The following is a 14,266-nucleotide window of genomic DNA, read 5'->3' as shown; positions in this document are numbered from 1 at the left end:
TTGCCAATGCAGTGAAATATATATGAAGCGTGCTTTGGCTCGCCATAGAAGAGTTAGTCCCTCACCTTTTACTATTGGCTATTTGGTGTATCACGCCACCTCCTGCTGAGGGCTTGCAATGTAATGCATAAAGGACAATATTACATCGCAGAAGTACAGCGAATCCACACATCAGATGACTTCATACGTGCGTTCTGCGTAGTAACTTAAGCAATCCTTTCTGTTCACAGCAGCAGGCTTTTAAAAGTATTTCGGTCAGAACTTGCACTTTGTCTGCGGTTGCGCGCCATATACACTTATAAACAAGTATTGGCAAATCCAAGAAGTCTGGCTTTTATGCGGTAACATAGGTAGACAGAGGTTCATTTTGCATACGTTTGCACATTACATCCAGACCTATTGGCTTTGCCAATCCTTTTTTATATACTGTGCAGAATAGAACTCTACGTTATAACAGCGTCCACGTTAAGGCTCTGCTTTATAATATTGTGCACGATGAAGCTTTGTATGCATATAGTGTGCTTGGAAGAGTTTTGTTACAAAATGTTGAGAGGGATAGCGCCTGTTTTATGATACTGTTTTGTATGAAAGAGCTCTGTTTTATAAGAATAGTGTGCATGGTGAAGATCTGTTCTGTAATATTGTGTATGGGAGGGCTCCATTTAAAAAATGTGTATGGTAGAATTTTGCTGATAGTGTTGTGCACACAGTGCTGTGGTACATTATATTGTGCAAGTTGGAGCTATGTTTTGTAATAATATTGTGCATGCTAGAGCTCTGTTTTGTAATAGTATTGTGCATGCTAGAGCACTGTTCTATAATAATATTGTGCATGGTAGAATTTGCTGATAGTGTTGTGCACACAGTGCTCTGGTTTATTATTATATTGTGCATGGCAGGGCTCTGTTTTGTAATAATATTGTGCATGCTTGAGCTCTGTTTTATAATAGTAGTGTGCATGCTAGAGCACTGTTTTGTAGTAATATCGGGCATGCTAGAGTTTGCTGATTTTGTTGTGCACACAGTGCTCTGGTTTATTATATTGTGAATGGCAGGGCTCTGTTTTGTAATAATATTGTGCATGGTAGACGTAGCTAATAATGTTGTGCACACAGTGCTCTGGCACATAATACTATTGTACATGTTGGAGCGCTGTTTTATAATATTGTACTTGTTAGAGCTCATTTTATGGGAATAGTGCGCCTAATATAAATAGTATATACCACTGTGCACACATACTTCTGTTTTCAGAAGATATTGCGCGCGATGGGGTCCGGTTTATGATGGATCTATCTATGTCGCATGATAAAGCATTAATGTATGACACTGCTCTACGTGAAGGAGCTCTGTGTGTCGCAGTATTTTACGAGATGGCCGCACATACTATGGGGCTTATTTACAAGCCCCTTTGCGCCACCCTCACATCACTTTTCCCAAGTTAGAATGACGCAAAATTGGCGCAAGAGGCTTGTAAATAAGCCCCTATGTATTTACGCCAGAGAGCCCGCTATATGATAATTGTTTACAAAATCGCTGCAGCTCAAATAGGTTTCGCATGAGGACTGGTTTATAATACCGGACATGATAATAACGCGTGATAAGGAGCCCTCTGTATTATAATATCAGGGAAGAGGGAATCCCCCTGTATCTCAAGAGCGCCTCGATGCTGGACCGGTGGGTGAATGCCGAGAGCAGAGCGATATTCTGAAAGTTGAGGCCTGTTTCATCAGTACTTAGAAGAAGGCACCCTGATGATAATTTAATTGTGCAATACAGCGCCTGGATTACGGATACACAAAGTGTCGGGCAGGGCACTATGTGATGAAGAACTAACCCACAACGAGGCCTTCTTAAATGCTCAATTATTGCACGAGAGCCATACTGGTAATGAAAAAATATGTTAGAGCCCGGTTACAGTTGCTGGCACAGGTGACACATGTAAAAAAAACAACTGAATGAAGTAAGGGAATAAGCAATAAAAAGAAGCAGGTCGAAGGGTCTCTCTAACGCGCAACAGAGCCCTCGGCGTTAAAAAGAATGAATGATAATAAATATTAGAGCATTGTTGGGGCCCCGAGTCGGCCACCGTAGCCATGGTACCATAGGCACCAATACAAGCAAAGAAAAGTAAAATACATTCGTAATTGGGCTGCAGTGGACCCCTCACTTCCCTAAGATCCGGTGCCACTGCACTTGCTGCTCTATTGATAGTACACAGCTGTGGGAACAACTTGAGCCCAGACCTATGTGATTGACCGAGCTTGTTAGCCTTTATAAAGGCCACGAGGACACTCAGCTTTACATAGTCTTTACTAATAGAGGGCGTACCTACCGCACCCTCAAGAAAGGATCGGAGGCCCCCTCCCTTTTTTTTTTTTTACTCACGACCATCCTAGTGCCAGAAACCGGGGTCTGAAATATAAATGTACCTTCCGCCAGCACGACTTGAGCCGTTCCAGTCCAAACACCAGTCTAGCACCGCGAAGGCGGAAAGATAGTAAGGAGCGCTACATGCACAATTAGACACTTTTGAGATAAAGCCTTATTTATTAGTCAAAGGGCAAATCCCTCCTTAAATGTAATGCTCAGATCCTAAAGCTCTGTCTAATATAAAAAATAACGATAAAAACGGTTTTTGAAAATAAAAGTGTAGCACTAGCACCTTTTAATCATGAATCATATACTCTGCCTTTAAAGGAGGTAACAAAATATAAACGAGTTTAATAGCATTATGTAGATATAGGGCTAGAACAACCGCAAGATAAATCACTCTTGACTAAAATATATTGTTAGGTTTAGCCCCGTTTAATATTAGAAAGCGGAAGCGCCCGGTTGATAGAAAATAGTGCAAGATAGAACCTTCTGTCATACGTGACGTGCGATAACGTCCTGTTTCATAGTAAATAGCACAAAATAACATTTGGTCTATTTATAACCCTGCAATCGTATAATAACTTCCTTATATTAGCCTTAATAATGCTGCTTATTACAGTGTCTAATTGCTCTGAGTACAATATATGTCGCCGTGCGGTCGAAAAGTGGCTATGATGGGGTCCTGAGGCGCGTGATTGGACGTTTTGAGTCAGACGCGGGTATTAGAGCGCTGCGTAATGACAACATCCGTCCGGTGGGGTAAGGACATGTTTATTACCAACCCTGTTTGCATGGAGAAGAAAATAGTACATCACCGAGTAATGTTTGTATCCATGATTGAACAAGTTCACAGTAAGGCCCTCTGCCAAGATAAGAACAGTGTGTCCACGTGAGACAGCTTACTTGTCATTCTGTTCCTGTCTATCTACCTACCTGTGTTTCTATGGATGGAATTGTCAGTCTGTCTGCCGGCAATCTGTCTTTCTGCCTGTCTATTCTCGACAGTCTGCCTATCGCCCGATTATTTATTTATTTATCTATCTATCTATCTATCTATCTATCTATCTATCTATCTATCTATCTATCTATCTATCTATCTATCTATCTATCTATCTATCTATCTATCTATCTATCTATCTATCTATCTATCTATCTATCTATCTATCTATCTCTCTGTCTCTCTCTCTGTCTGTCTGTCTGTCTCCTTCTATTTCTCTGCCTGTCTTTTTTCAACTTTTATCTTATTATCTGCCTGACACCGTCCGTCTGTTTGAGTGCGAGTCTGGTTTGTTGCATCTCTCTTTGTTTGCCTGCCTCCATCTCTGTCTAGCTAGTTGTCATATTCTATATGTGTGCCTATCTGTCTGCCCAGCTGTCTTTCTGTGTGATCTAACTGCAGCTCTCTCAGTCTCTTTGTCTCTCGGTCTGTTCGTCCACTTGTCTGAAAACCGATCGACAAGGGTAACGAGTTGGCGAAAGGAAGTGCGATGGGGTAAAAAGAGGGTCGGGGTCTGGAAGGGTCGGGGTGGAGAGGTGCGTGCGTGTAAATATGTGCGAGAGAGCTAGTTGACATATTTGGGAAGTCAAAAGCGAGCTGAACACTTAGGTGGGTATGCAAGTGTTAGTTAGTGTTGTACCCTGCACAGGCCGCGCGTCCCCCGTTGAGGGGTTCTGATGAATGCTTCTGACTCACAGTTCTCTTCTCCCCTTCCCCAGATGCCAAAGGCTCCATCCGGGAGATCATCCTTCCCAAAGGCCTGGACCTGGACCGGCCCAAGCGGACCAGGACCTCCTTCACGGCCGAGCAGCTCTACCGGCTGGAGCTGGAGTTCCAGCGGTGTCAGTATGTGGTGGGCCGGGAGAGGACCGAGCTGGCCCGGCAACTCAACCTCTCCGAGACTCAGGTAAGGCGAAGCCAAGCCTCCGGCACACCCCGGTCCACATCCTCGAAGGCCACACTCAAGGCCCAGAGGTGAACAGAGCACAGACCCCACCCGCAGTACCCCCAGAGGAGAGCAGAGCAGAGGCCGTACCAGCAGGACCCCCAGAGGAGAGCAGAGCACGGGCCCCACAAGCAGTCCCCCCAGAGAGCAGAGCACAGACCCCACCAACAGGACCCCAGAGAAGAGCAGAGCACAGACCCCACCAACAGGACCCCCGGTGGACAGCAGAGCACAGGCCCCACCAATAAGACCCCCAAAGGAAAGAAGAGCACACACCCCACCCGTAGGACCCCGAGAGGAGAGCAGAGCACAGACCCCACCCACAGGGCCCCCAGAGGAGAGCAGAGCACAGACCCCACCCGCAGGGCCCCCAGAGGAAAGCAGAGCACAGACCCCACCCGCAGGGCCCCCAGAGGAGAGCAGAGCACAGACCCCACCAACAGGAGCCCCCAGAGGAGAGCAGAGCACAGACCCCACCAACAGGAGCCCCCAGAGGAGAGCAGAGCACAGACCCCACCCGCAGGGCCCCCAGAGGAGAGCAGAGCACAGACCCCACCCACAGGGCCCCCAGAGGAGAGCAGAGCACAGACCCCACCAACAGGAGCCCCACAGAGGACCAGAGCACAGGCCCCACCAACAGGAGCCCCAGAGGAGAGCAGAGCACAGGCCCCACCAACAGGAGCCCCAGAGGAGAGCAGAGCACAGGCCCCAACAAGCAGGAGCCCCAGAGGAGAGCAGAGCACAAGCCCCACCAACAGGAGCCCCAGAGGAGAGCAGAGCACAGGCCCACCAACAGGAGCCCCAGAGGAGGGCAGAGCACAGGCCTCCCAAGCAGGGCCCCCAGAGGAGAGCAGAGCACAAGCCCCACAAGCAGGCCCCCCAGAGGAGAGCGGAGCACAAGCCCCACAAGCAGGCCCCCCAGAGGAGAGCGGAGCACAGACCCAACAAGCAGGCCCCCCAGAGGAGACCAGAGCACAGACCCCACCAGCAGGAGCCCCAGAGGAGAGGAGAGCACAGACCCCACAAACAAGACCCCCAGAGGACAGCAGAGCACAGGCCCCACCAGCAAGACCTCAAGAGGAGAGGATAGCACAGGGTCCACCAGGAGGACCCCTGGTGGAGAGCAGAGCACAAGCCCCACAAGCAGGGCCCCCAGAGGGGAGCAGAGAACAGGCCCCACAAGCAGGGCCCCGAGGGGAGAGCAGAGAACAAGCCCCATAAGCAGGGTCCCCAGAGGAGAGCAGAGCATAGGCCCCACCAACAGGAGCCCCAGAGGAGAGCAGAGCACAGACCCCACCCGCAGGGCCCCCAGAGGAGAGCAGAGCACAGACCCCACCTGCAGGAGCCCCAGAGGAGAGCAGAGCACAGGCCCCACCAACAGGAGCCCCACAGAGGACCAGAGCACAGGCCCCACCAACAGGAGCCCCACAGAGGACCAGAGCACAGGCCCCACCAACAGGAGCCCCAGAGGAGAGCAGAGCACAGGCCCCACAAGCAGGGCCCCCAGATGAGGGCAGAGCACAGGTCCCACAAGCTGAGCCCCCAGAGGGGAGCAGAGCACAGGCCCCATGAACAGGACCCCCGGTGGACAGCAGAGCACAGGCCCCACAAGCAGGACCCCCAGAGGAGAGGAGAGTAGAACAGAGGGCCCACCAACAGGAGCCCCAGAGTAGAGCAGAGCACAGGCCCCACCAACAGGAGCCCCAGAGGAGAGCAGAGCACAGACCCCACCAACAGGACCCCAGAGGAGAGCAGAGCACAGACCCCAACAACAAGACCCCCAGAGGAGAGAAGAGCAGAGGCCCCAAAAGCAGAACCCCCCGAGGAGAGCAGAGCACAGTCCCCACCAGCAGAACCCCCAGAGGAGAGCATGCATAGGCCCCAAAAGCAAGACCCTCAGAGGAGGGCAGAGCATAGAACCCACAAGCAGGGTCTTCAAAAAGAGAGTAGAGCACAGACCCCACTAACAGGAGCCCCAGAGCAGAGCACAGACCCCACCAACAGGAGCCCCAGAGGAGAGCAGAGCACAGACCCCAACAAGCAGGAGCCCCAGAGGAGAGCAGAGCACAGGCCCCACCAACAGGAGCCCCAGAGGAGAGCAGAGCACAGGCCCCAACAAGCAGGAGCCCCAGAGGAGAGCAGAGCACAGACCCCAACAAGCAGGAACCCCAGAGGAGAGCAGAGCACAGGCCCCACCAACAGGAGCCCCAGAGGAGAGCAGAGCACAGACCCCAACAAGCAGGAGCCCCAGAGGAGAGCAGAGCACAGACCCCACCAACAGGAGCCCCAGAGGAGAGCAGAGCACAGACCCCAACAAGCAGGAGCCCCAGAGGAGAGCAGAGCACAGACCCCACCAACAGGAGCCCCAGAGGAGAGCAGAGCACAGGCCCCAACAAGCAGGAGCCCCAGAGGAGAGCAGAGCACAGACCCCAACAAGCAGGAGCCCCAGAGGAGAGCAGAGCACAGGCCCCACCAACAGGAGCCCCAGAGGAGAGCAGAGCACAGACCCCACCAACAGGAGCCCCAGAGGAGAGCAGAGCACAGACCCCAACAAGCAGGAGCCCCAGAGGAGAGCAGAGCACAGACCCCAACAAGCAGGAGCCCCAGAGGAGAGCAGAGCACAGGCCCCACCAACAGGAGCCCCAGAGGAGAGCAGAGCACAGACCCCACCAACAGGAGCCCCAGAGGAGAGCAGAGCACAGACCCCACCAACAGGAGCCCCAGAGGAGAGCAGAGCACAGGCCACACCAACAGGAGCCCCAGAGGAGAGCAGAGCACAGACCCCACCAACAGGAGCCCCAGAGGAGAGCAGAGCACAGACCCCAACAAGCAGGAGCCCCAGAGGAGAGCAGAGCACAGGCCCCACCAACAGGAGCCCCAGAGGAGAGCAGAGCACAGACCCCACCAACAGGAGCCCCAGAGGAGAGCAGAGCACAGGCCCCACCAACAGGAGCCCCACAGAGGACCAGAGCACAGGCCCCACCAACAGGAGCCCCAGAGGAGAGCAGAACACAGGCCCCACCAACAGGAGCCCCAGAGGAGAGCAGAGCACAGGCCCCACCAACAGGAGCCCCAGAGGAGGGCAGAGCACAGGCCTCACAAGCAGGACCCCCAGAGGAGGGCAGAGCACAGGCCCCACTAGCAGGACCCCCAGAGGAGAGCAGAGCACAAGCCCCACAAGCAGGCCCCCCAGAGGAGAGCGGAGCACAGACCCAACAAGCAGGCCCCCCAGAGGAGACCAGAGCACAGACCCCACCAGCAGGAGCCCCAGAGGAGAGGAGAGCACAGACCCCACAAGCAAGACCCCCAGAGGACAGCAGAGCACAGGCCCCACCAGCAAGACCTCAAGAGGAGAGGATAGCACAGGGTCCACCAGGAGGACCCCTGGTGGAGAGCAGAGCACAAGCCCCACAAGCAGGGCCCCCAGAGGGGAGCAGAGAACAGGCCCCACAAGCAGGGCCCCGAGGGGAGAGCAGAGAACAAGCCCCATAAGCAGGGTCCCCAGAGGAGAGCAGAGCATAGGCCCCACCAACAGGAGCCCCAGAGGAGAGCAGAGCACAGACCCCACCCGCAGGGCCCCCAGAGGAGAGCAGAGCACAGACCCCACCTGCAGGAGCCCCAGAGGAGAGCAGAGCACAGACCCCACCAACAGGAGCCCCCAGAGGAGAGCAGAGCACAGACCCCACCCGCAGGGCCCCAGAGGAGAGCAGAGCACAGACCCCACCCACAGGGCCCCCAGAGGAGAGCAGAGCACAGACCCCACCAACAGGAGCCCCAGAGGAGAGCAGAGCACAGGCCCCACCAACAGGAGCCCCACAGAGGAGAGCAGAGCACAGACCCCAACAAGCAGGAGCCCCAGAGGAGAGCAGAGCACAGACCCCACCAACAGGAGCCCCAGAGGAGAGCAGAGCACAGACCCCCACCCGCAGGAGCCCCAGAGGAGAGCAGAGCACAGGCCCCACCAACAGGAGCCCCACAGAGGAGAGCAGAGCACAGACCCCACCAACAGGAGCCCCAGAGGAGAGCAGAGCACAGACCCCACCAACAGGAGCCCCAGAGGAGAGCAGAGCACAGACCCCACCTGCAGGAGCCCCAGAGGAGAGCAGAGCACAGGCCCCACCAACAGGAGCCCCACAGAGGAGAGCAGAGCACAGACCCCCACCCGCAGGAGCCCCAGAGGAGAGCAGAGCACAGGCCCCACCAACAGGAGCCCCACAGAGGAGAGCAGAGCACAGACCCCACCAACAGGAGCCCCAGAGGAGAGCAGAGCACAGGCCCCACCAACAGGAGCCCCACAGAGGACCAGAGCACAGGCCCCACCAACAGGAGCCCCAGAGGAGAGCAGAGCACAGGCCCCACCAACAGGAGCCCCAGAGGAGAGCAGAGCACAGGCCCCACCAACAGGAGCCCCAGAGGAGGGCAGAGCACAGGCCTCACAAGCAGGACCCCCAGAGGAGGGCAGAGCACAGGCCCCACTAGCAGGACCCCCAGAGGAGAGCAGAGCACAAGCCCCACAAGCAGGCCCCCCAGAGGAGAGCGGAGCACAGACCCAACAAGCAGGCCCCCCCAGAGGAGACCAGAGCACAGACCCCACCAGCAGGAGCCCCAGAGGAGAGGAGAGCACAGACCCCACAAGCAAGACCCCCAGAGGACAGCAGAGCACAGGCCCCACCAGCAAGACCTCAAGAGGAGAGGATAGCACAGGGTCCACCAGGAGGACCCCTGGTGGAGAGCAGAGCACAAGCCCCACAAGCAGGGCCCCCAGAGGGGAGCAGAGAACAGGCCCCACAAGCAGGGCCCCGAGGGGAGAGCAGAGAACAAGCCCCATAAGCAGGGTCCCCAGAGGAGAGCAGAGCAGAGCACAGGCCCCACAAGCAGGACCCCCAGAGGAGAGCAGAGCACAGGCCCCACAAGCAGGACCCCCAGAGAAGAGGAGAGCACAGGCTCAACCCCCACTAAGTGAGTCAGCACAGACCAGTGTGAGATACGACACCACCTCACCACCGCTGGCATGTCACCAGCCACAGAGCTAGTATTGGAACGCGCATTAAGAGTGCATGACCCCGATGAAAACAGAGGAAGTGAGCATGAAAACCCCAGTAATCAATATGAAATCAACAAATAACGTCAAAGTCACCCAAGCATGTACAAGGCAGACACAGGAACCATGAGGGGGCATTGGGTTCTTAGTGAAAACCTGTGATGACCCCAAGCGACTGCCGTCAGTTCATTGATAGAGCACCAAGGGCTAGCAGCAAAACTCCCATAGGTGTCAAATATTGAATACATTGTCTTGCCTGACAGGTATGGGTGTGAGCCACTAGCATCCATTGAACCCCCAAATGACGTCCATTGTCCAGCCCCCAGAGACACAGGGCATGTCAACGACTCCAAAACATCCATCATGCACATGCCTTGACCAACTCCCCTCGAGATAAGGGAGACCAGGGCCTTGCGCTTAGCTTCCTGGGGATTGGATAGGCAGGTCACACCCATCATCTTTGAAAACAGACTCTGATAGGGAAAGAGTCCATCATTTCTGAGACCCAGAGGGCAGCAGTTCCCATTACACTCTGCCACCATACCTGATACATGAGCAGGGCTGGAATCAGAAAAACAATACTCCAGATATCCATAAATTGAGGGTGAAGGGGTGGCAGCAGAAAGGTATTGAAGTTACAAGTGGCGGAGTAATGAAAAGTGGAGTCTGAGAGTCAATCTATACATGTATGTTTTTTTAAAACTATATCACAAAGAAAATGGCAAGGAGAAAGTGACAGTAGATCACACTTAGCTTACTAGTTTGATAACTTTATTGCGGTCATAGACCATAAAAGCACAGATAAAATATGTACATACACGGAATAAAATACATAAATAATTAAAAAATACATGGTTAAGAAGTTATTAAACAGTAAGTTATCAAAGTATGGTATCGAAACATCCCAGTTAATCACAGATTGTCGCAATTCATTAAAGTGAGTCTTCTGCGCCACATACCATATAAAAAACGGGATACCGCAAACACAATAGAGGGGGAGGTGTCATATCTTAAAATTCTGACAGCTTGTGCACATTGTCTTAAACCAAGGCTTCTACATAGCGGTGCCAACCAGCATCTCCTTATTGTACTATAGGCTGGGCAGAGGAATAAGACGTGAACAATATCCTCTTTGGTGTTATTACAAGCTGGGCAAATTCCCTCTTCTTGTCCATTAGCTTACTTAATTGGTCACAAACAAGCTGCATTTCTAAATATCCTAATTGGAATAAGGCAGATGCTGCATAGATATTTGTGAGTCCAAGAAATCGCATTAAGTAATAATACAGGTAAAATAACTTTGAAGGTTAATTGTACGTGTGAGAGATCTGTGCTTTGCCTAGTCATCGTTTTGACTCATGGAGTATAATAGAGGGTTAATGTGTCCATGCAAGGCACATCGTTTAACATGCACATTTGTATTTTATGTAGATAGGTAGGTGGGTCACATCTTTTGACATAGATATCCTTTTGTTGCTTAGCACAGTGAGCTATGAACCAGCATCAAGGAGCTGCATGCAAACTGGAAGGCATGGGGTTAGAACCTTACTCTTTTGTTCTTAATTTGTAATAGTTCTAAGGTTTTGAGTAACAATTACGTTTTAATAATACAGACAACCCCAACCATTCTGCTATTTTTTAAATCCTGACTTTTATTTCTACTGACCATGCACTCTTAAACTATAACACATACCAGTAAGGAGGATAGGGGACTCCTATGCCATGTAACCCTCATTGTCTTTTGTAGCACATCCTGTACAATGATTTACAGACTAGTATGATTCCTGAATAATATGTGTGTTTGGTGTAAAGCGCCCTGACTCCTACACTGGAATGTGTAGCACCATCAAATAATTTAATAAGAAAAAACAGTAAAACCTATTTAAATTGTTATTTGTGCAATTACTGATACAGACCAATACATTTGAGATTCTTACAGCACATGCATATTTATTCCATTAAGGTGTTGAACAAAGTCAAAAACCTGCCTCCAAATCAGAGCTTCCCTTATGCTCTTGTGAAGTGATAGCATGTTATGTTCCTTTGTTCCCCTTCATTGCATTGGCATCTAGGTGTTAGGCTCCAGATAGCTCCCAGCCAGGATGAGAGTCCAACAACAGGATGGCTGATAACCCTGTTTGAGCTGGAAGTGAAAATAAGAAAGCCCCTTCACTCTCGGCCCGTTGCTGCTAAGAACGGAAAGAAGACAACATGTGGCCGCTGCTAATTGCGTCCGGGTTTCCGCAAATTAAACCAGAACAAATTCAACATATTTCACACCAGCCAGTACAGGATCCTGCGAAATACCAGCTGCCGGATCTGGGATCTGACTGGACCACCCTCATTTCCTACACTGCACCCAAGGAATTAACAGTCTCACGAACCCCAACAACCTCCCTGAGTCCCACACTATTCCAGACACCTGCACTTGCAAACCCTGCCTTTTGAAACCAGAGTCGATTAAGTCGCACCTTCTATGTAGCCAAGAAGGGAGGACTGGCACTCCCTATGGATCCTCCGGAGACCACAGCCTAGTTGCCCACATTTTCAACCTACCCAAGATAGGAGTTCAGATGCCCTTCCTGCTGGTACCATGGACCAAGAAACCCTCCCTTAAACCCGCTGACACAAGACCTTAAGCACCTTCCCTCGACTCTGCTGAAACTGAGGGGTAGGCACACTTAGAGATGGGGGAGCCAATAAATTCACAGGGAGAGCTGATTGAAAGCCCAGCAAAGGGTCTGGCTTGGCTGTAAGAGTTTTTGTACGCGCAAAACCATTAAAATATTTGTCATGCAAATCATGCAACATGCATTAGGTAAAATTATGAGAAAACCTCTCCAAAATGTTAAAAAGTGTACTTTTTAACATGCTTTTTAGTTCATTAGATTATATTATTGCATGGCAATATGTGTCTTTACTGTATATGGAATAACAATATAATCTGTTACGTCATACACAAGAGGTTTTTGTGGAGTGCACATACTGAACTCACATATTTGAAGGCGCTCTCATGTGTGGTAATGAAGGAAAAGGAAGATTGGTTAAATAAAATGTTTGCCTAAGATCACACAATTTAGTGAAACGTAGATTGATCCCAGGTTTTCCGGTTTCATATTGTGCAGTTCAGCAAGTAGATGGCTAACTCCTTCTCTCACTCTTTTTCCGTTAAATGTTACTGCTTTGTATTTAATTCGTTGTGCATGCGGTTAAAGTGTGGGGGTGGGCGGCAGAAGCCTCATGAAAGCTCGGCTCATTTTGGGGTCGCTGATCCAAGAGGAACTCAAGATGAGCCAGAGCGAGGCATCTAGCTAGAGCTGCCTTTGAACTTTTAGTGGCGAGCCTACCTCTAGGTTCAATCTGCCAATTCTGCTTAACCCACTCTATTTCTCAACCTACCCAAGACAGAAGCTCAGGCTCCCTCTCTCTTGCCTGCTGGGATCAGGCTCAGGTTGCATCCCTCAAACCTTGTCAGGCCAGAGCAGTGCTGGAAATGTAAAAAAAAATACTCCGGGAGCCCATCAATGGCGAGTCAGGGTGTGGCAGCAGAAAGGGGATAGAATTACAATGGGGTGGAATGGTGTCTGATTGCCAATTCATAGATTTCTTTTTTCAAAACTCTACCCCCAAATACAAATTGCCAAGAAGGATAAATGTGGAGGTAAATCTGTTCTGGCTTACTTAGTTGGTTACAAACAGATAGTGTTTTAAAATATATTATGGGGTTAAGGAATCTGCTACAGAAATCTCTTTGTACCAATTTCTGCTGTGTTATTCCAGAAAGATATGTCTTGTTGGTAACACACCCGCAGGAGAGATCTGTGGGTAGCTAATCACAAGTTTGACTCTTCATAAAATAGTATGGAGGGTTAATGTGCCTGTAGCAAAGCACAACCTGTTACATTCAGGTTACTCATTTTTATTTTATGTGGAAAGGAAAGCTCAGTAGGTTACTGCTTTGGTCGCAGACCTCCTTTTATTACCTACAGGTCATACATTATAATCCTTGTAGTATACAACAGTAAGTTATGAACTAGCTCCAATAAAATGAATGCAAGATTAACACATGTTTTTTTTTCACAAGATTTTATTATTCTAAGGTTGCTAAAGAAAGGGTTTCATGTTAGTGATAAATACCGATTAATGCTTAAAACCTCCACCACTGCATTCTGTAGACATACATTTTAAATCCTGAGTTTCACCAGACCTAGCGTTCTTACCATGTAATGCCTACCAGAATAAATTATATGTGGCTCTGACTCCTCGTAATCCTAATTGTTTTACGCAACATTCTTTGCATGCTTCATCGACTTTGTATATTATATGGGCGATGAAAATCACCCTGACACCAGACATTGGGATGACGAGCACTGTAAAATAAATTAAATAAAGAAATTAATTAGTAAGTTTTATAAATGGTTATTAGTGGTATTACTCACATAGGTACATCCGACTTTCTTACAGATCATGCATTTATGTGATATGTAGAGGTTATAAAGTCAAAAACCAGTGGCCAGATAACTGGAACCCAACGCTAACATCTCTTATACCGAAGCCCTGGACCCCCTATTCCACCAACCTGACCCAATCCAAATAGACCACCGAAAGAGAAAAAGCGTAAGCTTCTCTTTTCCACAACCTTCTTGATGCTAAAATAATCCAGATGGGGTCAAAACCCTTATGCCCTTCCTAAAATGTTTTTAAGCTTTATACTATGGAAAAACAACATTACAGGAGAAGATTGAGCTGCCTAGGCTAGGGAAATCATCTCAGCCATTAGGGTAGCATCAGGGCATTCAAACCACTGAAACTTGTAAGGCGTGGAGAGTAATCGGAGAAAATAAGGCAACTATGACCCGTCCTCCACCACCGAGTCCCAGGCCAGGCAAGAATCCACAAAAGAATGAAT

General features: G+C 50.3%; 1 protein-coding gene across 1 annotated transcript in view; it reads left to right on the top strand.

The window, feature by feature from the left end:
- VAX1 (ventral anterior homeobox 1) overlaps positions 1-14,266 on the top strand; it is a 141,234-nt gene that overhangs the window by 11,960 nt on the left and 115,008 nt on the right. The window contains exon 2 of the mRNA XM_086920292.1: positions 4,090-4,277. Within this exon, the coding sequence (XP_086776418.1) occupies positions 4,090-4,277 (188 nt within the window). The remainder of the gene's footprint in view (positions 1-4,089; positions 4,278-14,266) is intronic.

Source organism: Lissotriton vulgaris, chromosome 5 (assembly GCF_964263255.1).
Source record: "Lissotriton vulgaris chromosome 5, aLisVul1.2, whole genome shotgun sequence".
Taxonomy (NCBI): domain Eukaryota; kingdom Metazoa; phylum Chordata; class Amphibia; order Caudata; family Salamandridae; genus Lissotriton; species Lissotriton vulgaris.
This window is presented reverse-complemented; position numbering and strand designations above follow the sequence as displayed.